Source organism: Zootoca vivipara, chromosome 7, assembly GCF_963506605.1.
Source record: "Zootoca vivipara chromosome 7, rZooViv1.1, whole genome shotgun sequence".
Classification (NCBI taxonomy): Eukaryota; Metazoa; Chordata; class Lepidosauria; order Squamata; family Lacertidae; genus Zootoca; species Zootoca vivipara.
This window is the reverse complement of record NC_083282.1, coordinates 34,782,344-34,809,091: the sequence shown is the minus strand read 5'-3', so window position 1 is coordinate 34,809,091 and position 26,748 is coordinate 34,782,344. Positions and strand designations below refer to the sequence as shown.

General features: G+C 41.9%; 1 protein-coding gene across 2 annotated transcripts in view; it reads left to right on the top strand.

Annotated features, from left to right (window-relative positions):
* Window positions 1-26,748, top strand: part of CACHD1 (cache domain containing 1) — a 123,379-nt gene continuing 96,631 nt past the window's right edge. Inside the window, exon 1 of one of the 2 annotated variants that reach the window (XM_060276842.1) lies at window positions 1-776. In XM_060276842.1, coding sequence (XP_060132825.1) covers window positions 534-776 — 243 coding nt within the window. In that variant the 5' untranslated portion in view covers window positions 1-533. The remainder of the gene's footprint in view (window positions 777-26,748) is intronic. The other variant, XM_035121480.2, reaches the window with a different exon arrangement.

Here is a 26,748-nt window from a genome sequence, read left to right as displayed (position 1 = left end):
AGCGGGGAGCGCGCGAGGCTTTCCCGGACTCTCCATTCCAATCCCCACATTGTTGTGCACAAGAGCCTGCGCGCAGCTTGGTGGCACCAGACACCTCCCTTTCCCCCTCGGTGACTCCAATCCCGGCCCTGCCTCTCCTGCTCCTCTCTCTGTTCCGCAGTTTGCCGCTCTCCTCAGCCGCCGCTGTTTTCAGTCGGCAGCCAAGGCAAAGCTCCCAGTGTCCCCGGAGCTGGAGCGCAGGCGAGCCAAGCCACTGGCTGCCCGTCTCGGGGAGGAATCGGACGCCTGGCGCTGCTCGGCCGACCCATTCCGGCTGGAAGGAGGTCCGCGGAGGGCTCGTGCGCTCGGCGGCCCCTGCATGGAGGCGTCGGCCGCTTCTCCCCGGAGCCCCGAGGCGTAGCGCCCTCCTCCTTCGCCGCCTGCAATCCCACACCGAAGTTTGGGAGGCGCTCGGGAAAGTTTGAGCGCCGCGCTTTACGCACGGCGGTGGCCACCGTCCCCACTAGGGCGCTCCAGAAGTCGCCCTCCGCATCATGGCGAGCAGGCCGGCAGAGCTCGAAGAGGCCGCCCGGCCGGCTCGCCGCTCCTCCGGCGGCTCGGCTCCCCCCTTGCGAAGGGTCAGCGTTGGCCAGCGGCCCCTCTGGGTTGTCTACATGGCGCTTTTCTGGAGGCTTAGCGCCGCCGATTCGGAGTTTTCCATTTTGGACGAGGCGCAAGTTTTAGCCACTCAGATGAGAAAACTGGCCACGGAGGAGCTGGGGGTTGTCACCATGCAGGTAAGCTTCCCTTCTTCCCCGGCGCTCTTTCCCATTCTTTCCCCTGAATTCTTTCCCTCCTCCTTTCTTTCTCAGCTTCGCTTCCTTCTTCCTGGTTTTCTTTCTCCCCTTTCCCTTCATCCTTTCCTTCCTGTTTTTTCTCCCACTTTTCTTTTTTCTCCTATTCCAACCCCCCCCTCCGGCTCTCTTTTCATATCCTGTCTTCTATCTTTTCTCCCTTCTCCTCTCACCCCCCCCCCCGCACCAGTGGGCTGCTGCTTGTTTATATCCTCTACCTTTTTGTTGCTTAAAATTTTGCTTGAAAGTGGCACCCTTCCCCTCAACTTGCAGGGAACTGGAGTTTTTTACCCGCTTAGTGGCGTCCCTCGCTAGATCTCCGATGTGGAGCACCACGCTGGCTCTCACCGTTGTTGTTGGGGCGGGGGGCGGGTTAGGCAGAAAGAGCCTGTGTTTTCTCACCGTTTGCAGACTTTTGATCAGAGCAGGCTGCTGAATCCTTTCATATAAGAGCATCGATGAATGTTGAAACATGATCCCCTGGTTTCAGGCTGTTGCCCCCCGGGCAGAGATACTTGAGGGAGGAGGCTTGGAACTGGGTATTCTGCATACTGTGTGTGTGTGTGTGTGTGTGTGTGTGTTGCTCCAAAGACCTGCTTCATTTTTGAGGTAGCTATGGAAATCCTTATCTTTGACAAATCCAATTTTGGCAGATTTGAGAAGCTTGAATGCTTCCAGCCACTTAACGCTAGGGTCGTAATTAGTAGCTAAAGCCAGACTACTTGGAAGCAAGTAAAATGAGATTTGATTGTTGACGAGCACTGCTGGATCTTTTTGTGTGTGGCAGAGTTCTCTTTAAAAAGAAAATGCATTAACAGGGCGATGATCCTACGCATGTTTTCTTGGAGTTAAGTTTCATTGAGTTCAGTAAATTAGGATAAGAGTGTATCCTAAAGCTACCATTAACATTTTCTCTTAAAGTTGCCAAACTGCTCAATATTTTTGCTGGGTAGTGGAAGAGAAATATTTCCTTCGTTGAAATATTTTTATTTAACATTTTAGAATTTCCTCCCCACCTCCAATTTTCAACCCAACAGCTAGGTAGGAGAAAAATACTAGAAATATATCAGAAATATAAATGGAAACGCTGAGAGGATTGGTGTGGTTTTCTTTTTTAGCGAAATACAAAAACACAAAAAGCAGTTTAACAAATTTTTAGTATTCTAACTCCTGGAAACTCATTTCTTGGCTCTGGGTAATTTGCCCCAGTTCAGAAAGAGCCAGATGATTAGCAATTATAGTCTATCTCTGCCTTTGTGGTTGCATATTAATGACAGTTTGACTATTGTGCTTTCTGTAAAGGAGGCTAATAGCTGTGTTACAGCAACCAACTGCAGCCTCCACTGACAAAAGGTGAAATTGGATCCCCAAACACACTGCAAATGCGAGGTAGGGTCAGTGGCAAAGGCAGTTTTAAAGCCTCCCAGATTGAAAAGGAGACCTTCATGGAAGCAGCAGGGGTCTGTGCCCAAATGGCCCTTTATCTTCTTCAAACTGGCTCCTTTCTACTATCTTTTGAAATATTATTGTTTCGGCTCCTTCCTAGGGCTCTTGGGCTTTTGTCAGAGTTTCTTTCCCCCTCGTTTATTGTAAGAAACCGCACATTAAAAATGACTATGCTTAACAAGGTAGATAGTAGTAAATTATTGATATACTGAACTATGTAGAATTTAGAAGTCACTTCCCTTCTCCCACAAGAGGCGATGGCACATTTTTCTCCCTGTGTGTAATCTGTAGACTCTGGGAATACTGCTAAAAGAAAATGCTACTATTATGCTGTATACCATTAAAAGAGATGCTCTCATTTTATGAACTCCCCCCCTCACTGGTACATGCCTATGTATAATTATGTTTGTGTAAAGTGGTCTTTTCTTCCTTTTTTACATCAAGGCATGTAAAAAATGCATTGGCATGCATTATTTGTCATGTTAATTCTTTAGCTTATTGGGCGATTAAGTATCTGTCACTACCGTAAGAATTGTGGCTTTTAAAGGTTTATTGGCTTCCAGAAGAAATGTTTGATGCCCATGCTAAATATAATGTCTTACTGTTAACTGGGACGTGTGAAGCTAGATGCCACCAATACAGTAAAGCCAGAGATTTTCGTATATCGTGGTAAAAAAAAAGTTTGCTGTTTTTCATTTGTTTCACCTTGTTTCAAGCTTGCTATGGTTTCTGTAGAGACTTTACTGCAGAAGGAAGTTGGAGTAAAAATACTTACGGTAATTCAGAAGGTGGTGATTTTGTTGACTTTTATGTATAATTTAGCTGTAGATACTGAAGCGTGTTTGTTGTCTCAAATATTTGCGGTCGTAAATCTGGTATAATACAGGAGATCTCCCGATGGTCCTGTTGACATCACCAGGTGTCCATAATAATTGAGAATGTGTCAAAAAAGAAACTAGAAGAACAGTGAAGGACCTTTACATATCCTAATTGTTGGGAGTGGGTATCTAGCAGTGGAGACAGCAGGAAGGAGGCCTAAAAAATCAGTGACCTACTAAAGGAGATAGGGGGAATGACAAGGACAAAGCCCAGAGAAGACAGAATAAATCAGGGCGAGATTGCAAGTTGTGATTGTAAGGAGGTATAATTTGATTTCAAATGCCTTAAACGATTGATCAGAAGAGCTGAAGGAGAGTGAAATGTTCTCCCTGACAATTCAGTTAAGGAGAGAGAAGGGGTTGAAGAAGTTGAATAGGTGATTCTAGGCTTTGAATAGTTCACATCATTATGTTTGAAGTAACAGGACTGTATAAGGAGGTGACACCAACCAGAACAATGTGAAAATAAGAAAGCAGGTAGCCACTCCCAGGTTTGTGAAACCAGTGATGAGAGAATGGAAGGGGCTAGCTGTATTGCAGTTGATTTGAAATGCAAAACAGTATTTCTATTCTCTGTGAGTGGGGTGGCAGTGAGGTGACGTATCAAAAACGTTTGTCAGAGATTGATATTTGAATCTATGGGAATTAGTTAAGATTGCCCATGAAGGCAGTGTGGGGAAGCAGCCAGCCTCAATCCCCCATCCCCTACAGAAATGGTCCCCACAAAGGTCCATTTGTGAAATGGTCCCCTACAGAAATGTTCTCCACAAAGGGATGAAGGAAAACCTCTAAATCTTGAAGGAGCTGCAGGTGAGAAGGGTAACCAAGGTGACAATTGGCCTCAGAAGACCCTGTAGTGGGTGGTTGTGTGCAATAGAGAGCATGATAAGATACAGAACTTTTGTTAGCCGTTTCTGAATTTCCTACAGCATTCTTTTTTTGCTGTTCCTGGATTTTAGTTTACTGCTGATATGTTCCCATATTCTATGTTTCATTCTTACAGTTCTAATATCCCTTAATGTGAAAAGCTTGAAGTTCTTATACAAATGTAACAAATTGATCCCAAAGCGTGTTTGATCTGGAGACTCGCACCTATGTATAGTTGTGGAAAAAACACACATCTGTTGCTCAGTGAGTGAGGGTAGTAGCAGGGATGCATTGATCTAAACAGTAGGATTGTTTTTCATTTTGTATGGCACACAGAATTACTTGTACTGTAACATTTAGTATACTGCTAATAGAATGGCATGGCTTTCATTTTAAAAAGAATGTGTTTATCTTTGATCAAAAAAGTTAAACAACCAACAAATGTGTGGTCTGAATTTGCATGGTTATGAATATTACACAAAATGTCTAAAGGATTCTTCATTTTGACCATTTGGTCATATTCTGGTACTCGCTGGAACAAATAATCTAGAATATATTAATCAATAGTGTTTTTCTTAGTATTTTACTGAAAGCTAGTTATACTTTCCTTAACCTAGTCTCTAAAAGTTGTGTTGTGGTTTATAAATGAGAAATGCTATGACTTTTTTTAAGGTAATACAGTATACCTAGGGTCACATCCAGTGTTAGTCATACTCAGAGTAGACCTGTTGAAATTGATATGATTGTTCAATTCATTTCAATGGGTATACTCTGAATAAAAAAAATATGTGCAAGGTAACATCCTAAGGCTTCAGTGGTATACCTGGTATATAGGAATTTGGCCACAATTGTAAGGCATCTTAGTCTCTGCTATACCTTTTGTCAGGCTCTAATGGTGGGCTGGTTCTGAACTGTTTGCTTGTGTCTGGGAAATTGGAATAAATATGAAGTGACTAGCAATATCATTATTGGGGGATTTGTTTCCTGATAGACCAGTGAAATAACTTTACCATAATTTGAATGAAACCTTAAGTACTTTTAACTGGAAGTGAGACGAATTGAGCTCAGTGAAACTGCCTTCTGAGTAAATATGCATAGGATAAGACTGTTAGCTATTGCTGTTTGGGAATTCTTTGAAGAAGGAGAAGCCGGTTCATGCATGTGTCCAGTATACGTCACTTGAACACTAAATACTTAACTTATTTTACATACGAGAGACTCGGCCAAAAAGTGTGAATTGTCATTATTATTTATTAAATTTCTATACCGAAGATCACAGGGCAGTTTACAATATAAAATGGTCTCCTCTGAATAATAATTGTGTTTGAATTTGGTATCGGAGGATATAAAATGACTGTTGTTGATGATTAATCGCTAATAGAGTAACGTGCATGTATGTGACCCTGTCGTAAGACGCAAACTAGGTGTTACATGGGAGATGCTTTTTAAAATGAAAAAGCACATTGTTATGAAAATCAGGTGTGGGGAGGCTTCCAGCTTGATAGAAAACTGTGTTAGGAAGGCCTTCTCTTTATGTTATGTTAATTGTTCTGCTTAAAATCCCCCCCCTCATTGGATGGATGGAAAAGTAACTGTTTTCCTCCATTATTGAGTGGAAAAGAACCAAAGGAGACCATTCCTAAATCACAGTGGAATTCTTGGGGTGGGGCAGGGGGGAATTGGGAGACAATTACATGCATTCTCCATGCATTCTCCAGCTTGTTCCTAAGATGATTCTGTTCATTCCCCATCACTGTACTGTATCCACTGTACCTTAGTATTTGGAGATCTGTGTCTTTGTCCCTCATCCATAACAAGTATAAGCGACAAAATGTCAAAATATTTATCATGTTAGTGTATTATAATTAGTACTGTGCTGAAATCTGCCATCCCAATTTCACAAAAAAAGTTTGTGAAATAGGCTTTAACATTTTCTTATTCTTGGGACACATTAGAATTCATGTAGGTTTGAGGTTTTGAGTTTTCCTTATTATTGGGAAGTGGACAAACACAGTTGTGTTTGGGAGGAGCCCATGGGAGGAGACATCTCAGGATAGCTCCTTCTGGACTTTAATTGACGTGTGGGCACCTGGGAAATCTGCAGAGGGGAAATTCTGGATTCAGCCCACAGCGGTGTTGTACTTTCGCCACTAAACACCATATAATTAAAATAGGAAAAGTAAGTGCATCATCATCACCCCAGCTCTTGATAGGTTTCTAGTGTTGCATAGCCCTGATCTGAGAGGGGAAGGTCAAAGAGGTTTCTTGGGTCTACATAGCACGAAACATCCTCATGTTTTGTATTTAATGAAGCAAAAACAGGCTTAAAATATGCAGGGGTCAGTGGATCACTTAAAAATTGGGAGTACTTAGTAATTGGATGAGGCATTGTGCTAGCTGAAGGTTTAGCATATGAAAAGCTGCTGTTTTGTCGAGTAGAAAAATTTCCAAGATTGTTTTAACACAGAACTGCTTATATAAAAGCGAATGTGTCTGACCGCAAGGAACACCGCAAATTAATTGTACTTCAGGCTAAAGCAGGAGTAGCCAATGTGCTGCCCTCCAGATGTTTGCAGGAATACAACTTCCATCATATTTGACAGTTGGCCATGCTGGCTTGGATTGAAAGGAGTTGGAGTTGAGCAGCCGCTGGGAGTTGATGCTACATTGGCTACCCTAGTCTAACGTACGACGGCCAGATAGAAAATCTAGGATTCCTGTACATAGTAATAGTTGTGCAGAAGAGGGAATTTTAGCAGGTGTTGCTTGACCCCCTATTCTACAGCTGCTAAAGGTGCAAAGATCCTTGCTTGGCCATCTTTGCCTAAAGCCTTCTGCCTTTCTATTTATTGCATTATTTACACACTTGGAAAATGGTTGAAGCTAAAGGAAACATGAGAGGGAGGAAAATTCCCCTTCCTTCTGCTCTGCTTTGTGTCTTTGGCAGTGCTTTGGGCTACATTATCTATTGGCATAACTCGGCCTACAGAGAATTAAAGCATTTGTATAAAAGTCAAATTATTCTAGTTTCACCAGACAGTCGGGCTTTGTCTGTGGCTTATGACACGATGGTGGAAAGTGATCAAATAAATGTGATTTGTTAAAACAATTGACAAAGGGATCCCGGCTCTAATTATGTAGAACAAGATTTAAAATATTAATTAGCCCTAAGTTTGACAGAAACACGTTAATTGTTCTGCTGGTGTGTAAATGTATAATCTGGTGTCACTGGGGCACACATTGCTATGGTTCTGCTTCATAGCATATAGAAGACTTACGCTGCCAGGAGTTCAGACAACCAGAGGGTTCTAATTGCAGTTGTATGGAAGAGACAAACCTATAAGCAAAGATGGTTGTGTACACTTGACTATATCAGTGTATATCTAAATTTTGCAATACAAAAAGGGTGGACATGGATTACAGTACATACTGCATGCTTGTGGGTTTCATATGCAGATTGATTGAGCATTGAGAAGAGATCTGTGTATAGGCAACTGCAGATCTTGCACCACAGGCAACTTCACCTGAAACTCAGTGCTCAAGGGATAAGCAAGGGCCTGGAAGCTAACCGAAGAGAGTGATATCATTGATGTTTTGATGAGTCAGTGACTTGTTTAGGCTGGAACGCCTCTCTTCATTGGTGCCAGCCTGTCCTTTTTAAGAACAGCAAGGGAGATGCCATTTAGCCTCCTCAGACCACTGGGAAAGGGCTGGAGCAGGACCTTTTCACATAGGCCAGGGGTGCCCAAATGGAGATCAAAATTGTTGAGCTTTTTTTAGGATTGAAGTTGTTGAGCTTTTTTTTTACAATTTTACCCCAAAGTTGTTGAGCTTTTTTTTTTACTGCCCGGGGGCCGGATTAAATCGGATTAGGCCCCCAAGATGGACTTTGGACATGCCTGACGTAGGCCAAACACAGCTGTGTGTTTAGGCCGTAGGTGGCAAGAAATTCCATGCAGGAGAATATGTTGGCTGGAGTGCTCTTTCCTTGCTCTGCATCCAACATGGAAACCCAAGCAGTCTGATAGAGAAAGGAAACTCCCTTCTCTGTGTCTAGCATGGAAATGTGACATGCTGCTACCAGAGCAAAATCGTTCTCCATCCCTCCTCTGCAAGGCGGCTAGAAATTTTGTTTTGGCAGAATATTTACTTTTGTGGGCCTGTTTACAAGGTTGCCATTTTCTTCTCAAATACTCCAGAAGCTCTATGTCACTCCCGATGAATTAGCAAGCAGTGCAAGTGCATTTTGTTTTAAATAGCATTTAACAGTTTTCTATGGGTGTAATATTTTAGTAATAACTCATTTTGTACTAATTTAATGGTTTGCAATATTGTAATATTTTAGACTGTAGTTCTGAGAACCTTGTTGCTGTCAGCTCCCTTTGGCATCCCTATGGTGAGGAAGAAAAGAGGAGCTTGATAACCATTGCTGTATTTTGAGGTGTATCTTTGACTTTCCAACCATGTACAAATTCAGTAATGAAAACTTCCTCTTAAGATAGGGGCATTCAGCTGCTTTTGTGCAAACTGTTGCTGCTACTTATCATCCCAAAGCACTCTCATATTTCATGCAATAAACAGGCTCCGAAAATCAGAGGCCACAGACAGTGATGAAAAAAATTGCTTTTTCAGATTGTACATATCAGTTTGATTTGGTTAAAGTTGTATGTAAAGCTTATTCTATCATATATATGAGTGAGTATCAGGCTGTTTCTGTGGTTTTTGAGCTGAATATTAGCTGTGCTAATTGATGTCATACCTACAAAAATAGAAGAAAATAACAAAAGGGCACAAATCATCATCATGGTTTATTTGTATGCTGCCTCTCTATAAGCTAAACCATGTGCTAGGCAGCTTACAACATAAATTTTTTTACATCATTCCAAAATGATAACGAAAATAATCATAACCAATAAATTAAAATTTCAATGCAATAAAGCAATTCCCACATAAGACATACTGTAATAAGATCTTACAATAAAGATTAAAAAATAATCATACAAATAACTGCAAAAACTAAGCATTTCCAAAAATTAAATGTTGACCCCAACAAAACTCCTTAACTATGCCAATCCCAAGAGGCTCTAGGCATGCTGAGCAGCAGGTCCTGCAGGAATCACATCAAATACAGTATAGTCTCTCTGGCCTCTTTAGCAGCCTCAGTCCATGCCCCACCCACCCTGGCCATGTGAAAAGAGGCTGGGAAGGCAGGGAGCATGTAGAGCAGGCCTTGCAGCAAACAAATGCTCTAGCATGGTCAAGGAACCCGCCTTAGGATAAAATAGTGTGATGTAACCTATACCTGTACACTGGTCCTTGCCCATCTCCTGTGTAGAACAGAACTCAGGTTCTAGTAATTTTCCTGTTAGCTAGGCAAACTAAACTGAGTTGATCTGACTTACATGGAAAAAGTAGATTTCTCATTGTTTGGTGCTATTCCTGCAAAGCAAGATGTCCTCCGATTTGTTGGTCAGTGAACGAAAGGAATTGGTTTTAAAGATGTCACTGAGTGTTGGAATTTGGTAGTTCCAAATGGCACTTGAATATAAAGCATGCTACCAAAGGAAGTTGCCAGCCAACTGCTGTAGAGCATCACTCGCTTTTGAATGAAGCATATAACTGAGACAGAGTGAGAATGGAGTTTGGGCTGTTACATTCCACATGAGCCAAGGGGCCTCCTATGCTCATGCCTGGATGAGATGTCTGAAGCTGCTTTTCATCTGTTTGCTATAGAGAGAGGGTTGTTACTTTCCATGTTGTGACCATCAGAAAAGAATGATGACCTTATATGTTTTGTCTCTTTGAGAATTACAGTATTGCTGCGCACACTGGTTATCGGTTCATCTGAAGGAGCGACAGGAAGCGGCTATTAAATTGCTAGATATTCCTGATGCATTCATATCACTTTGTTTATAAAACAAATTGCCTCTTCTCAGCAATTGCCGGGTACATGAACAAAATAATGACATTGTCAAAGGTGATGTTAGAATAGTGGACTGACAGAGGATTCTTCAATACTGAGACTGTAGGAGAGTTATAGTTAAGGTCATATGCAAATCGCATTGAAGGACCACTTCAAGGAGTTGTGGAATCCATTCATGGAAACTGGTTATGTGCAGAGAATGCGCAAAAAGGTTGCAAATCTTTTTTGAGGAGCAACTAGTTAACAAAAGTGGCACCTCGTTAACAAAAGTGGCACCTTATTTACATGGCCCTGAAAAACAATTTGCATCTGTTTAGTATGCCTGCCAAGACGAATATCAATAAAAAATACTACCCTGAAGACAGATGTTACGGGCTAAATGGTGATTTTAAATCATGTTGTTGATATTGGGACAGTTTTCCAGATGTGAGAATCAGAGCTTTTCTGTCAAGTGTTTATCTGTTGGCATCAAGTAACAGTTCTTACCACTTCCAGAGGAGAATCGGCACAACTCTGGTGCCATAATATGTGGTTGATAGTTTGAGAGGAGGCTATGCATGCTCAAGACATTCCAGGAATATCTTTAGATATTATCAGTCTTTTACCTGCAGAGAAATGGAAAATATATTGGTCTGGGATAGATGCAACCTCCCCAGTTATTAAGAGTTCAAAGGAGCAAAGCGGTGCAGGAACCAGGAAGCAGATACTTGCCAGCTGTTAATACAAAGAACTAACAGAATATATATGAGGTATTTATATGAGAAACAGATATTTCAGCTGATTAGGACCTTTGCAGATTTTATTACATAACTACTATGGTGTACATCATGTCCTTACATCCAGTCTTACATTTAAAATAATACTACAGTAGCACCTCGGGTTATGTTACCCTTGGGTAACGTAAACTTCAGGTTGCGAAAGCGGCAAACCCAAAGTGTTTTGCTGTGCGTGCATGGGCCAGAAGTGGTCTACCGCCGCACGCATGCATATAACAGTGATCCTCAGGTTGCAAAAACCTCGGGATCCGGCCGGACCTCCAGAATGGATCCTGTTTGAAACCGGAGGTGCCACTGTAATGCCATACAGAGTGCTGACAATGCCAACAAGACAACCCATCAAATTAAGGCTGCAGTTCTATGCACACTTACCTGGGAGTCCATCTCATCGAACTCAGTGGGACTTATATCTGAATAGACACACATGGGATTGTGTTGTAAAAGTTTTATTTCAACAATAGAGCAAATTAACTCTTTTGCCAACTAAATTAAGCTTTGTGTTATAACAATTTGGTGTATACTCGGTTTACATTAATTATAAGCATCTTGCTAGAACTAAAGTTGATCAGATTAACAGCTCAAATGTATTTCTTCTTTTTAAGCTTCTGGTTGATGTAGATTATTTAAATATCTGACAAAAAGTGCAACTTTTAAAAAAATGTTGAAGCTGAAAAATGCTTTATGGGGCCATTTCCCCTTCAAAAAATGGTGTATACTACTGTAATTGGAGTGGAAGTCAGTGAAGTAAAATATCATCTGTTTTACATGATTGTGTGTTGGTTTGGTTCCAATCATAACAGTGTTTTAGAGACTCTCTGAATGCTCAGGACTACAGCATTTTTTCATCATATTCCTCTTCCACTTGCTTTTTTATGAAACATTTTGGAAAGATATAACAAGGCCCTAGTGGAAAGGCAGTTAATGTTGTCATGCTTAGGAGGGGGAAAAACTGAATTTTTAATTAGGCTTTAGTTGTTTCTTCAAAGCATCAAGGCATCATTAGTGATGTAAGTCTTGTTGCATTAGCGGAGACTGACATTTCACTTCAAACACAGAGAATGCAGCTGTCCTGTGCAGATAAAAGTTGCCAAATGTGGTGCAGCAAGGTGGATTTGTAGATAATTAGCTGTCCCATTTTACTGCTGTGCTGAAGAACCCTGCCAGTCATGTCGGGGGAAAGAGGAAGCTGGAATTATTAACTGGGAGAAAATCCAAATATGCCATAAAGCACTTCTGGAATCACTTCAGCTGTGGCAGGGCTGATAAGATGTATGTTAAGGGAGCACACAAAATGAGTACAGTATATGATATTGCAAGCCGCCACCACTTTTTTAAATTAAAAACCCCTCAAAACTTTAATTTAGTCAACTGGAAATAGCAAGGGCTATAATGAATCCTTTACTATGTAGTAAAATAATTGCTTTGGATCCATTAGTCTCAACAAGACTTCGTAGCAAACAATGTTGTGTGGCATAGTTTTGAATGAATCTTTCTGGATCAAGATACCCCAAAGTAATCCAGCATTACTGGATCAGTCCAGTATCCTGCTTTACCACGCAACTGGTATTCAGCGATAGGCCGTCTCTTAAATGTGGAGGTTACAGTATGTAGAGTTCTCATGACTAACTGTCATTGCCAGACCTGTCCTTCATGAATTTGTATGTCTAACCCTATAGAGGCTGGTACCACGCCACATCTTGTGTTGTGGCAATGAATGCCATAAGTTTATTACTCCTTTTTATTGAAGCATTTTGAAAGAAAGTGGGGGTAGTAATTCGCTGGTCTCTTAGCTTTAGTTGCTCCTGCTCAATGCATGAAGTTCTGTGGTGGACCATATGAGTACAGAGATGAACCTGCAGCAGAGGTCTCCTACAAGCTTTATACGCTTCCATGTTCTTTGAAAGCCTGATCAGGACTTGCTTTAAGAGCTTAACTGAATTCACTAGCTGGTTGCTGCTCGCTCTCCCATGGTTCACCTTTCACTAGATTTGAAACTATGGTCTGAAGCTAATTGCAAGTTTCAGGTTAATAGCAAAGCTTAGTTTAGCATTCAACATCCATGAGGTTAGTGCTGATAAAAGTTTCATCTGTGGCAAGGCTGGTTGGAAGAGGGGAGGGAGGATTTGTGCTATATGTAGGTGAGAAGGAGCCCACCTTCTTGTGTGACCTAGTTGTAGTTATTAAATGGTTAGATTCACTGCTGTTGCTGTGATAAACATATAGGGCCAGTTCTGATGTATAGTTTGTTAACTCAAGAATGACACCAGGACTGTGTGCTCATTTGTTCCTCATTCTTGTTTCATATATTGGTTAGTAGGCCAATATTATACCAAGTTGTGGTTGACATTATTCAGGCTAGAAGCACCCACAGCTGTTGTGCAAGGGGAGGAAAGCAACAGTGGGGTGAATATGCAGCCCCAATGCTTGTTCTTGACTTAATTAGCCAAGGTTTATGAAACCAAGTTCATGACCTCTGAAACAGCCCTAAAGTGCAAAGGAGAGATGCACAGTTCCCAACTCAGAGGACACAGATGCAGTTGTACTTGACTAGTGCATGTAATCTGAAGTGTTTTGAGGATGTACATTTCCCCAGTGCCATGCAAAGTGTGAATGCATATCCAGTGTATTTAATAAATAAATGAAAACTAAAATAAAGTGTGAGTAGTTGTACAACACATCTGTAGGCTATGTTTACTGAAGGCATTCATGTTATTAATGACTCCATGGGTGTAGCCATGGGGGGCCGGGAAGGGGCAGCTGCCCCCCCCAAATCAATACAATTCAATAAAAATACATAGCAAACTGAGGCCTGCCCCCCCACAGAAATCCTGGCTACGCCCATGGAAGACTCATGACAGTACATTTTAGTCCTATAACTTTGAAAAGTATATTCTTGTATATAATGAATAGTTGCAGAAGGCTTTCATCGCATTTGGCAATTGTTTTCTCTTGTTATTGTAATGTAACAGTTGTTTGGTTTTAGCACCCAGAAATTAAGTGGAGGTGGGTGTATAAATAATTTGTAATGTGTACAGTATATGGAGCGACTTTTACCTTAAATAGCACCATGCCTTTAGATAGCAATCACCATCAAAGAAGTTGCATTCTAGTTTCAGGGAGAAAAGTGGTTTTTGACAGGAGCACTTTCCAATTAGAAGTAAGATTTCAAGGTATCAAGATAAACAACTGCAAACAATAGAGAGTGAAAGAAGAGATTTGTCAATAATTTATATTGATGATTTCCCTTTTTGTGTGTGTGTCAAACTTATGACTATTAACTATGATGTTTGAAGTTTGTCATTCAGGTAGGAGATGAAGTACAGTGGTACCTCGAGTTACAAACGCTTCAGGTTACAAACTCTGCTAACCTGGAAGAGTTACCTTGAGTTGAGAACTTTGCCCCAGGATGAGAACGGAAATCGTGTGCCGGTGGTGCAGCGGCAGCAAGAGGCCCCATTAGCGAAAGCATGCCTCTAGTTAAGAACAGTTTCAGGTTAAGAACGGACCTGCAGAATGAATTAAGTTCATAACTAGAGGTACCACATAATATAGCTTGCTTATTGATTTTTTCTTGGGCTTCACCACTCTAAAGCAGTATACATGGATCCCCCTCTGTCTCTCTGTTTTGCTCTCACAGTAAATTTGAGGCAAATTTCAGGACTAAGGGGGATTTTGACTTTAATTCCAAAGGTCTTAAATAGTGTACCAACAACATTCACAAGTTCTTTTTCTGCATCTTTTCAACTTCAATATATAGTGTATTCTAAAAGATGCTTGTTAGCTTGTGTCCTCCAGGACTGATGGATTTTTACCTTGTTTAATTGGTTAACTGTTGCCTTATTTACTGCCCTTTCATTCTGTTCCATGTGAGTATTGTCTTGCTTTCTGAAGATGCAGCAAGTGCTGTTCTAATGGTACAATAATTATAGAATACAGAGGTGGTCAGCCTGAATTGCATGTTTCTAATGGACGCGGGTGGCGCTGTGGTCTAAACCACTGAGCCTAGGGCTTGCCAGTCAGGTCGGTGGTTCAAATCCCCATGATGGGGTAAGCTCCTGTTGCTCGGTCCCTGCTCCTTCCCACCTAGCAGTTCGAAAGTACATCAAAGTGCAAGTAAATAAATAGGTACCGCTCCAGCGGGAAGGTAAACGGTGTTTCCGTGGGCTGCTCTGGTTTGCCAGCAGCCGCTTAGTCATGCTGGCCACATGACCTGGAAGCTGTACGCCGGCTCCCTCGGCCAGTAAAGCGAGATGAACGCCGCAACCCCAGAGTTGTCCGCGAATGGACCTAACGGCCAGGGGTCCCTTTACCTTTAAGCTCATTCCTATTTTGCCTTTCTCTTGAGTGAAATCAATGACTAGATGGCTTCTTCAACCTACAGAGCAGATGGGCTGTGCATGTGGGTGTGTGCATGTGTGTATGCACAAGACCAGCACAGGCATATTCCACAAATTCTGTACAATTTTAGGCAATTTCTGTTGTTGCATACAGTCAAGACACTGCTAAAACACTCTGAAATAAGAAAATATCTGAATCATTTATTATTGTTACTAAAAAAAGACTATTGTTGCTAAAGAGGACTATTGAAGAAAGGTTTTTGTGTGTGCATATAGCACAGTGTGTGTGTATTCAGCAATAGCTATTGATGATTTATACAACTTTTCTGTCAGAAAATACCAAAAGTTGAATACAAATGGAAAATCAAAATGTCGCATAAAACCATTTTGTAACAAACAAAAACAAATAGAATAGGAAAAGATCAAGCCACAATTCCCACACAACATTTTTTTTTTAAAAAAAACTACTAGCCCTTTGTTATAAAGGTTGGTGGAACAGGAGAGTCTTTACTAATTTTCTAAAACCGGTAAGTTTTGTAACCAGGTCAGCCTATAGGCAGTTTTTTCTGTAAGTCAGACCTTCATTTGACCTAATGCAAATGTGGATTCCTGCAAATTACGATCTGCCTGCACAGATCCTAATGATAGGGGAGATTCATATGTGTGTAGGCATTCCCAAAGTCATACTGGACAAGTTAGAGCAGGGTGGGTAACCTTGGCTCTCCAGATGTTCTTCCAGCTAAAACTTCCATTGTCATGGCCAAGGCTAAGGGATGGAATCCAGCTGCCACTGGGCAGCCACCTGTTCCCCATTCTTGATTGAGAGCTTTAAGTGTTCTATAAGCAGCACCTTAAAATGATATTGGAAACAGACAAAAGTACTTAAGGCCTCTTTCAGACCTCCAGGTGTATTCTGAAACATCTCATTGATACCATAATAATGCATTGGTGGTGGATTTATACTCTGCTATACCTTTATCCATACATTAATGCTGCTTAGTTGTTGTGCAATGCTTCCCCAGTGTATGGCCATATGGAGGTGCACTCTTGCACTATAACACAGCAAAAGTAGGACTATAAAAACCCAACAATAACATTTGTGGTATGAAAAGTCACAGGAGTCCATCAAGAAATTACAGGATGTGCACTATTTGGAAACAAAGTAGTACAGTATATCTGTACTAAAACCTTTGCAGGCACAAGCAGTCTTGAAAGTGGGATTGTGTATAATGCCATCATGAACACACATCACCAAGAATGTACAATAAGGAGGGTGTCTGAAATGGTCCTAGAATGGAATCTGTGACTTGCGTTTTACAAGAGAATACATTATATAGCACACTTTTAATTATTTCTTCATCAAGAATATTTTCAATGTTTTGCACAAATTGCTAAATTCACACGCTGAAGGATGTGCAGTGCTTTCATAGAAGTGCCTTCTCAGAAACAACCTCCCTTTAGTTCAGTGGGACTTACCGTACTCTCAGGTAAGTGTGTGTAGGATTGCAGTCTTAAGTGAGAGATTGCTTTAAAAAGAAACACCGAATGGTGAGGTTCTAATAAACCTCTTTATTATCCTAGAACATAGTCACGCGTGGGAATTGGGCAAGTGGGATTTTGAATGTGTCTGTAATGCATTTGGGACCAACTATGTGTTGTAAGAGGGACCCAGGTGGCACTGTGAGTTAAACCACTGAGCCTAGGGCTTGCTGATCAGAAGGTTGGCAGTTCGAATCCCTGTGACGGGGTGAGCGCCCGATGCTCGGTCCCAGCTCCTGCCAACCTAGCAGTTTGAAAGCATGTCAAAATGCAAGTAGATAAATAGGAACCGCTACAGCGGGAAGGTAAACAGCGTTTCCATGTGCTGCTCTGGTTTTCCAGAAGCGGCTTTGTCATGCTGGCCACATGACCTGGAAGCTATACGCCGGCTCCCTCGGCCAATAACGCGAGATGAGCGCGCAACCCCAGAGTTGGTCACGACTGGACCTAATGGTCAGGGGTCCCTTTATCTTTACCTTTTATGTGTTGTAAGAGTAAACAGCTCCATTTCTATATACTCATACATGCTAATTGCGAAGCCTTGGAATTTTCCCTCTTCGTGTGAAAATTAAAATCTTGATCATGTGGGTAAATTAGTGTGTGAGCTTGTGCTTCATAATCTCTTTATAAAATGTGTGCACATTAAAGGGATGTTTTTAATAGAGGTACTGCCTGGATGAAAGAATGCTTTGTGGATGGAAGCTATTGTGCAATTCTGGATCCCTCGGCAGTTCCTGTGGAGCTTCCCAAGTCCCTGTGACTGAGCAAAAAAGAAGAAGGAAAAAAACCCTTCTAATTTTAAGCTTGAATGGAGAATAATTGGAGGTGGAGGAAAGGGAGAGAGGGATGGGGATTGGGGGATGGGAATTGGTAGAGGATTGGTATTGGCATTTGCAATGTGAGCTTTTAATACTCTCCATTCATCCTTCTGCAAATGGAGCTTCTGCATTTGCATTCTGACTGTGAAGGGAAAGTGAGGTTTTCTTATTTCATTCAGATTTAGACAGCTTGTTGTAGATATAAGATCCGGACCATGTGTTGGTTCAGATCCTACCAGTAGTGTGTGCTTATTTTACCTATTAGCTAATATTCTAACTATATATAACTTAAAAGAACAGTTTACAGATTACAGGTTTTTTTTGGTCTGGGAAATATATTATTGATTAGCAATGGCAGAATGATTATAAACTCTTCCTCCACCATTAAGAAATGACAGAACTGTTTGTTCTGTGTGAGGTGCAATAAATGATGCTGTCTAAAGGAAAATAAAAAGGCAGGGTGCTTATGTTTCGTTAGAATATGGAGGATCTATTTTCTTCTTAGTCAAGGGAGCTCATATTAGACTCTCCAGTCCCCTTGTAAATGTTTTCGCATCTTCTAAAGCGAAATCATGCTGTAAGTCAGTGTTATCAATTATTATGTATTTACATTGATCCATCTCTTTCCACAAGAAGATGTTAAACATTCATTAAATACAAAAAAAGGCTTGCATGGCACAGGCAACACTAAATGCCTGACTTCTAGGTGAGGCCAGTTGGGCATCTTGGGCATCTGAAACAGGGGTGGCGGATGTGGGAAGGGGAAACTAGCAGGGTTCTTCTGGATGATCTCAGTGATTGTGTTCTGCTGTAAGGGCTCAGGCTGTCCTTCAGGTATCCTGGACCCAAGTTGCTCAGGGCTTTGTGAATCAACACCTTGGACCTGGCCTGGTATGTGCAGCCACTTGAGATGCTTTAGCAGAGGTATCACATGTTGTCAGCTTCCTGCGCCCATTAGCAGTTTATCCACTGCATTTTGCACCAGTTGGAGTTCTCAGACTAGACCTAAGGCCAGCCCCACACAGAGCAGTACAGTGGAACCTCGGTTTATTAACACCTCGGTTTATGAATTTTCGGTTTACGAACGCCGCGGACCCATCTGGAACGGATTAATTCACTTTCCATTACTTTCAATGGGAAAGTTCGCTTCAGTTTAAAAAGGCTTCAGTTTATGAACAGACTTCCAGAACCAATTACACCCATGCTTCGGGTTAAGTATGCTTCAGGTTGAGTACTCCGCGGACCCATCTGGAACGGATTAATCCACTTTCCATTACTTTCAATGGGAAAGTTCGCTTCAGTTTATGAACGCTTCAGTTTAACTACTCCGTTGACCGTCTGGAACAGATTAATCCACTTTCCATTACTTTCAATGGGAAAGTTCGCTTCAGTTTATGAACGCTTCAGTTTATGAACAGACTTCCGGAACCAATTGTGTTCATAAACCAAGGTACCACTGTAATCCAATCTCAAGGTTACCAATGTATGGACTCCAGTGCCCATGTTATTCTGATTCAGATATATCTGTAGCTGGCATACATGACAAAGCTGGTGAAAGGTACAGAGCTCCTAGCCAGAGGTCACTTGGGGCTCAGGGTTAGCATCTGGGATAGAAAAGCTAGGAGCCAAATGGCTTCTGGGACCTATGTTGTGGGCATCAAAACAGAATGCCTAGTTGCCACCGGGGGGGGGGGCTTTTATTCATTATTTTGATAAGCATGAACTAATATGCCATTCACATAAGTAACACATTGTTAATATTATATTTTTAGCAGAAATTGCTAATACATGTTTAATTTGGTGTTGACAATAAAAATATTGGCATCATACAGTACTTCAATTTTCAAAACACTCTACTCTTTATGATTAAGCTCCTTAACATATTGCCTATCCTTAACATATACTTTGAGGCTTCAAAGTGCATACAGTTCAGTAATCCTTGAGTGTCAGCCAGGGACAAAAAATGGCACCCAGACTTTTTGAGGTGCTCGGAAATGGAGAATTTTTAAGCGCAAAATGCTAATTTTGGCGCCCTGCTAATTTCGAACCCTGTGATAAAAATGTATCCAGGAGTACTCCCAAGCTCTGCACCTGCCCCTTTAGAGAGAGTGCAACCCTGTCCAGAACAGGCAACTGACCTATCTTCTGGACATGGAAACTACCTGCCCATAAAGCCTCCACCCTCCCAATGTTCAAACTCAAGTTTATTGCTCCTGTCCCTCGCCTTCGCTGCATTAAGGCAGCGGTTCAGGGCTTGCACAGCCTCTCCTGATTCAGAAGTTTTTCAGAAATAGAGCTGATTCAGATGTTCTAGAGAAACAGAGTTTTGGATGGTTTTTTTGTTTTGTTCACACCATAGGATGGAATAACACTTATCCATTTGTTTCCATCTCACACAACCAGTGTATTTTATATACTGGGTGGAAAAACAATTGAAACAGGAAATGACCCGAGATATGGTTTCCATGACACCCTTCAGTCGCGTTCAGTTTTCAAGAAGATGAAAGGCTAGAGATGTCTTTTGATAGAGAGAAACTAATTGGATGGCTGAAATTGGGGGAGGTTTAATTTAAAGAAATAAAATGAAATGGAGCAAAAGTGGCACAGCTGTGTTTGTGTATATACTTACACTCCTCAGTTACAACATTCCAAAGAGAATGTAACAGAGCCTAGAGCATGCAAAAAACAAAAACCCAATGCCTCTGAATGCACAGGAGTACATTTTTAAACAATAAAGTATATTCCGATAACTGAAAGAGCAAACCAGTCCCTGGCCAGACAGTGGTGAGGCATGACAGAATGGGAGAATCATCGTTGCATCCATAATCCTGTTGGTCTTGCTGGCCAAGTTGGCAGGCAAAATTCTGCTCTGCAGCTGGCAGAGCATTTGGGCCTGGTGTTGTCAAGTGATAGGATTGGGGCCAGCTTCATATCTCTCCCCTGTTTAAGATAGGAGCAGGATCTGGGACTTAAAAAGGGAAGAGAAGGGGGACTGACAAAGACTTTGCAAGTGACTTCCCACTTCCCTTAAGTCCCTGAGATCAGAGACTTTGCGCTTCTGATGAATTTTATGAGCTCGTGATGTCTCCCGTTGGGTAACAAGGGGATGAGGTGTCTTGTCCGTCCATGGAACAAAAAGTTATTGGTACTTTGTTCAAAACTCTTCTCTTCCAAGATTTTGCAGAGGTGTACTAATGTTTCAGAGGCAGTTATTTGGGAAGGGAAGGGTGGCGTCTCCACTGGCAATATACCAGCAAGTCATACACACCTTTTGGAAGACACTAATAATAAAACACAATTGAACAATTTGAAGGAATTAAATATTAAATCTTCAAAACTTCAGACAGCCCCCCCTTTTACTATGGTGTTGCATAAAAGGACCATTTATATCCTTCCTTATATTTATATATTAAGTGAAGCTGAATAATTTTGAATTTTGGTGAGTGCTTGTGGTGACACTGAGGCAACAAAGCAAATGCCATGTATCTTTAATTGCTTTTATCATATTTTATAGAAGGCACAGAAGATTTCCAAATCCTGCTTTAGTTGACCAGAGAATTCACTCCAACATCCTGTCAAACTATAGCGAGTTTGAAATAATATACATATGCCCCAAACTTCAAATACCAACATTTTAAATTACGCTGCCATTCAATTTTGATAACAATGTCAAAACTACACCACAGTAGCTTACAGTGCTGGGCAATAAGCCAGGCTGATATTTGCCACTAAACGCAGGCCCTGTTAGTTTTATATTTTTTATGATAAAAATGGCACAAGCCTCAGTGCTTTGGGTCCAAGCTTGACATCTGCCAAGTGTAGCAACTGAGGAACAAGTCCTTTCATGTTTAGCACAAAAGAGCATAAAATTCCGTTTACTCCAGTGAGCTTGAGAATCTATATTGATAAGATTAGCAGCTGTTGCATTCCCCACCCCAACTTAAACAATTGTTACATAAACAATTCCCCCAATCAATGAGTGCCCAAGTTCTTGTTGGGGCACTGGATTCCTGTAGACAATGGTAGTTTAAATTTTGTTTGGTTATGCTTTGATGGCCAACTGCAGTCTTGTCTCCTGTACTTGAGTATTTCATCTGATTGCAGAAATCAAAGGAGATTTTATGTACGTTGTGTCCTGTATTATTCCTCTGAACAGCACATAAAGTGGTGTGCGCTAAGCCTTACAAGCTCAGTGGTGAGCAACACCCAGGAAAGACTTTCAGTACTGTTATTACTGTTATTTATTAAAGCTGTATACTGTCCTTCATTCGTAGAAAAACACAAAATACATAATAAAAACAACAACAACAACAACAACAACAACAACAACCCTCTCTTCCCACAAACACATTTAAAAGGGTATAGGATGTTTCAGCCAAAGGTCTAGTTCAGTGATGGCGAACCTATGACACGCGTGTCAGACGTGACACGCAGAGCCCTCAATGCTGGCACGCCCCCATCGGCCAATTCGGGCTGTTGTTGTTGGTTTTCCCCCCCTACCGGTATCTCCGCTGTTGCTGGTAGCCAGAGATTGGTTTTTAACCCTTTCTGTGCTGTTTTTTCTGGCGCTTTGGCAGACTGTGTCGGTGCTGCGTGTTAATTCCAGCGAAGGTATTATTCGTCATTTATTTCTGTTCTCTTCCCCCCCCCCCAAAAGTGCAGCAGCTTTGGGGCATCCTCCCCCAAAGAGCAAAGCAACTTTTGCACACACCCCCAAAAAAACCTCCAAAACTTTGATCAGCAGCTCCCCCCCAAAAGCTCAACAACTCTGGGCACTTTGTGATAAATAAGGGGGTTTTGGTTTGGTTTGGTTTGGTTAAATAATTAGTTTTTGGTTTATTAAATACAGTTATATATTACAATTATACATTTTTGTTATTTTAACTATAAATATCGCGAAATTATGGTTTTTTTCTCGAAGTGACACACCACCCAAGTTATGCTCGGTTTTTTGGCGAATTTTGACACAGCAAGCTCAAAAGGTTGCCCATCACTGGTCTAGTTGAAGAGGAACATTTTTGCCTGGTGTTTAAAGGTATATCATGAAGGCACCAGGCAAACTTCCTTGGGGAGAGTGTTCCACAAATGGGGAACCACTGCAGAAAAGGCCCATTCTCATGTTGCTACCTACTCTGGACCTCTTGCGGAGGAGGCACACAAAGAAGGGCCTCAGGTGATGATCGCAGGGGCCAAGTAGGTTCATATGGAAAGGAGCAATCCTTCAGGTATTGCAGTCCTGAGCCATTTAAGGCTATATTGGTCAAAACCAGCACTTTGAATTGGACCCAGAAACTAACTGGCACCCAGAGCATTTGGACCAGGATGTTAGAACGTAATTCACTTTACGGTGTCCTTCTAGCAGGGTAAACACTTTCCATTATTTAACAACATTCCCCAATCTCTTTTGATTTTGTTTTGTCTTACATAGCAGAGATACTGACATGTCACATGACAAAAGAAAAATGTTTTTTCTTATCATCTTGGTTCCATTCAACAGGGAGCTGTGGGCCTGTTTCATCTAATCATAGACTTAATGGATGAGCAACTCTAATCACAGAATTAATGCAAGAACATAAGCTTGCAATCTTGTCAGTATTTGGAATGGAGGTCATCTGAAATGATGTACTGTACCAGAGTTGCACTAGCACACTCCTTCCATAGTTTTGCAGAGTACTGTATCTGTGTGGTAGATAAGCTAGAAGAGTTCATGTTCAGCATTTAAATACTAACTCCTGTTCCAGTTTCCAAAATCTGGAATCTTTTATCCAGCCCTCCAAAACCCCACCCTTAGACACTGTCAGAATTCAACATTGGCTGTGTTTACTCATAACACTAAATCTGGGTTTAGCTTTGGGTGCAGGAGCCAGAATAAGTGTCTGTGTCTGTGTGTGTGTGTGTGTGTGTGTGTGTGTGTGTGTGTGTGTGTGTGTGTGTTTAAACAAACCCTTCAGAGTAGTTTCCAGTCATGGGGTTTATAAATTTAATGAAATAAATAGGCCTGAACAAAGCCTTAGGCTTTTTCACTCCTCTCTTCTCTCCTCCTTTTGACCAGAAGGAGAATTTTTCCAGCACTTAGTTTTGCTTTCAAAGATTCCTTGCTTGTTATGTATGAGTCTGAGGTAGTGATTTAAACCTCTGGTTAGTTAAACAAACCAGTTTCATAACCCACTGTTTTGAAGTTGGCTTGTTTGGAACTGACCAGAGATTGCTTTTAACCACAATGTCTGGTTTGGTATGTGACAAGGCAGGATCTCTGGTCTATACCAAATGACAAGCCAAGATTCTTTTCCGAGTGAAACTAAATGCGAGCGAAATTCTCCCGGCTGTGCAGGAGGTTTTTATCTTATCTGGATTATCTCTCCTCTATAATTCTATATTTAATGAGCATTATTTTTAAAGTGCGTGGAAAAAATGAAAGGAGATGTTAGGTTTCAGGTGGTAGATTCAAGTTGAACAGCGGGCAGCATTATGCTTAGAATTTTTAAGGGCCAAATTAAGAACACTAGCTTGTTAAATTAATCTTTTAGGTGACACTCTCATATATAATTGAGCAAGAGGTTCCATAACCTGCTTCTGTCAACTGTTCTAGTGGAAGTAGCACTATTTTAAGAACTCCAGATTCTCAGAATGCAGATTAAGCATGTACATTCTATGACTTCACTATGGCTGCATTCAAATGGCAGTTTATTCCATTTCCATAATGCTTAATTTCTGTGTTATATTTCATCTTTCACACAATGCAAAAGCCACTTCTGTAAATCTTGCAGACTATAGTGGAAGTTTAGCCATTTTTTCTGTCTTAATTGCTTCCAGGGGGGAAAAAATATCCATTTGCAACTGCATCAACCCAGAACATTGTGGCAGAGAAGTGACAAAAATTGGGGGCAGTATACAGGCATACAGTTCCTTCCATGTTTTCATGGAGGAATACAGTGGTACCTCGACATACAAACGACTCAACATACATATTTTTCGACTTACAAAGGGGAAAAATGGGGATGCGCTTACGAATTTCTTTGACTTACGATCAGACCCTCACCGCCGCCGCCGCTGCTCTGCTGGCCTTCTGCCGGCCTCGCTGCCCCACGCTTGCTGCTGCTGCATCTGCCAGCCTTGCGCGGGATTGGGCTCTCGGCCGCCTCTGCCGCCAGCCTCCCACTGGCCTCCCGCCGCCCGCGCTACCTGCCGATCTGGCCCTATGGCCGGATCGGGCCCTCGCCGCCCCCCCCCCAGCTGCCGATCCGGCCATAGGGCCAAATCGGGCCCTCGCAGCCGCCGGCCTTTAAAGTGCCCTTTTTTAGGCCCCAGAATGAATTAATCCATTCCCAATGCATTCCTATGGGAAACATTGTTTCAACTTATGAATGTGCATTCAGAACGGATTAAATTCGTAAGTAGAGGTTCCACTCTAGGTGTGAAAGGGACATTAGAAAATGGTATAGAAGCACTAGCGTTATAACCAGGAAAAGTAATGCAATAAATCCCAGGTCTTAAGGCACCCTATGTTTATTTACTTGTAATGTAATCTGCTAAGGTACAGCTGATTGACTTACCTTTGCATGAAAAACTGTCTGCGTGAAAGCCAAACAAGCCTTGCACAGCTCATTATTTCAAGAGGAAAGAATGTCATGCCATCAGTTGGGAAGGACAGTGTTTCCCCAGGGGTTTCCAAGAGAGCATTTTCTACTTTTTAGATTGTGGTGTTGCTCATAAGATCACAAAACCTGTCTGTCAATCAGCTCTGTCCTTAGTTGTGCATGTGAATCAAAGCTGCTGCTGAACACAGAATGGATTTTTCTGTTGAGATAGTCTCGTGTTTTTAGCGTTTTTCTAAAATACTGAATATTTTAATATAGGTTTTTGTAGTTGTAACTTGAAAACAGATTAATGTTGTAATATAGACTCTGTCCCTGATGAAGGCCTTTGACCTCTTCAGCAAGAAGTAGTAAGATAGACATAGCTGCCAAGTTTTCCCTTTTCTCACGAGGAAGCCTATTCAGCATAAGGGAAAATCCCTTTAAAAAAGGGATAACTTGGCAGCTATGAAGATAGGGTGCTCACCTAAGCTTCACAAAATTATTGTGTCCTTCCACAAGAACATGTGCGATACCGTCTAGTACAGAGTTCCCCAGGGTTTTCCAAACTTGGGCCTCCAGCACTTTTGGACTACAATCCCATCATCTCTGACCACTGGTCCTGCTAGCTCAAGATGATGGGACTTGTAGTCCAAAAACAGCTAGAGGCCCAAGTTTGGGAAACCCTGGTCTAGTATGATGGTTTCTTCTCGGATGCCTTCCCCAACACAGGACCATCTTCTTGCCCCAACACTCCTTTGCATATTCTTCTCTCTGTTGTTCTCATATGCCTTCAACTTGACTGAAGATGGTGTGTACTTGCATTCAACCTGGCAAATCCCACGCCAAGTGTGGCAGGTCCTGATCTGAGAGATGTTGTTTGCAGATGACACAGCCTTGACAATGCACTCAGAGGAAGCTCTACATAGACTCATCAGCTGTTATGCCCAAGCCTGCATGGAGTTCAGCCTTACCGCCAGCCTGATGAACACCAACATCCTGGGTCAGGACATCGCCAGCACTACACATAAGCTTTGGTGACCACATGCTTGAGCTGGTAGATGATTTTGACTACTTAGGCTCCACCATAACCAGCAACCTCTCAATCAACACTGAGCTGGACAAGCATATTGGCATGGGAGCTACGGCAATGGCTTGCATCTCCAAAAGGGTAGAGGAGATTGTGATGCTAATGTTCAATACCGAGATGAAGGTCTGTCAGGCTTGTGTGTTGCACACACTGCTTTATGGAAGCGAGTTGTAGGCAACTCACTTCCATAAAGCTAGGAGTGACGCGTCAATGCCTTCCATATATACTGCATCAGGAAGATTTTGGACATCACATGGAAGGACAGAGTCAAACAAAAGTTGTGCTTTCCCAATTCCACATTCCGAGCATGTTTGCACTCTTGTCTTGGTGACGTCTACACTGGCTTGGTCATGTCCACAGAATAGACGATTGCATGATCCCCAAAGACGTGCTCTACGAGAACCTGGGGGTCATTGGTCGAACCCCCTGCAATGCAGGAATCTCAACTAAAACATCCATGGCAGGTGGCCATCCAAACTCTGCTTAAAAACCTCCAGGGAAGGAGAGTCCATCACCTTTGGACGGAGTTTGTTCCACTGTTGATCAGCTCTTACTGTCAGAAAGTTCTTCCTGTCAGAAAGTCAATGTAAAGATGATATACTAATCATAGCTGCCAAGTTATCCCTTTTTTAAAGGGATTTTCCCTTATGCTGAATAGGCTTCCTCG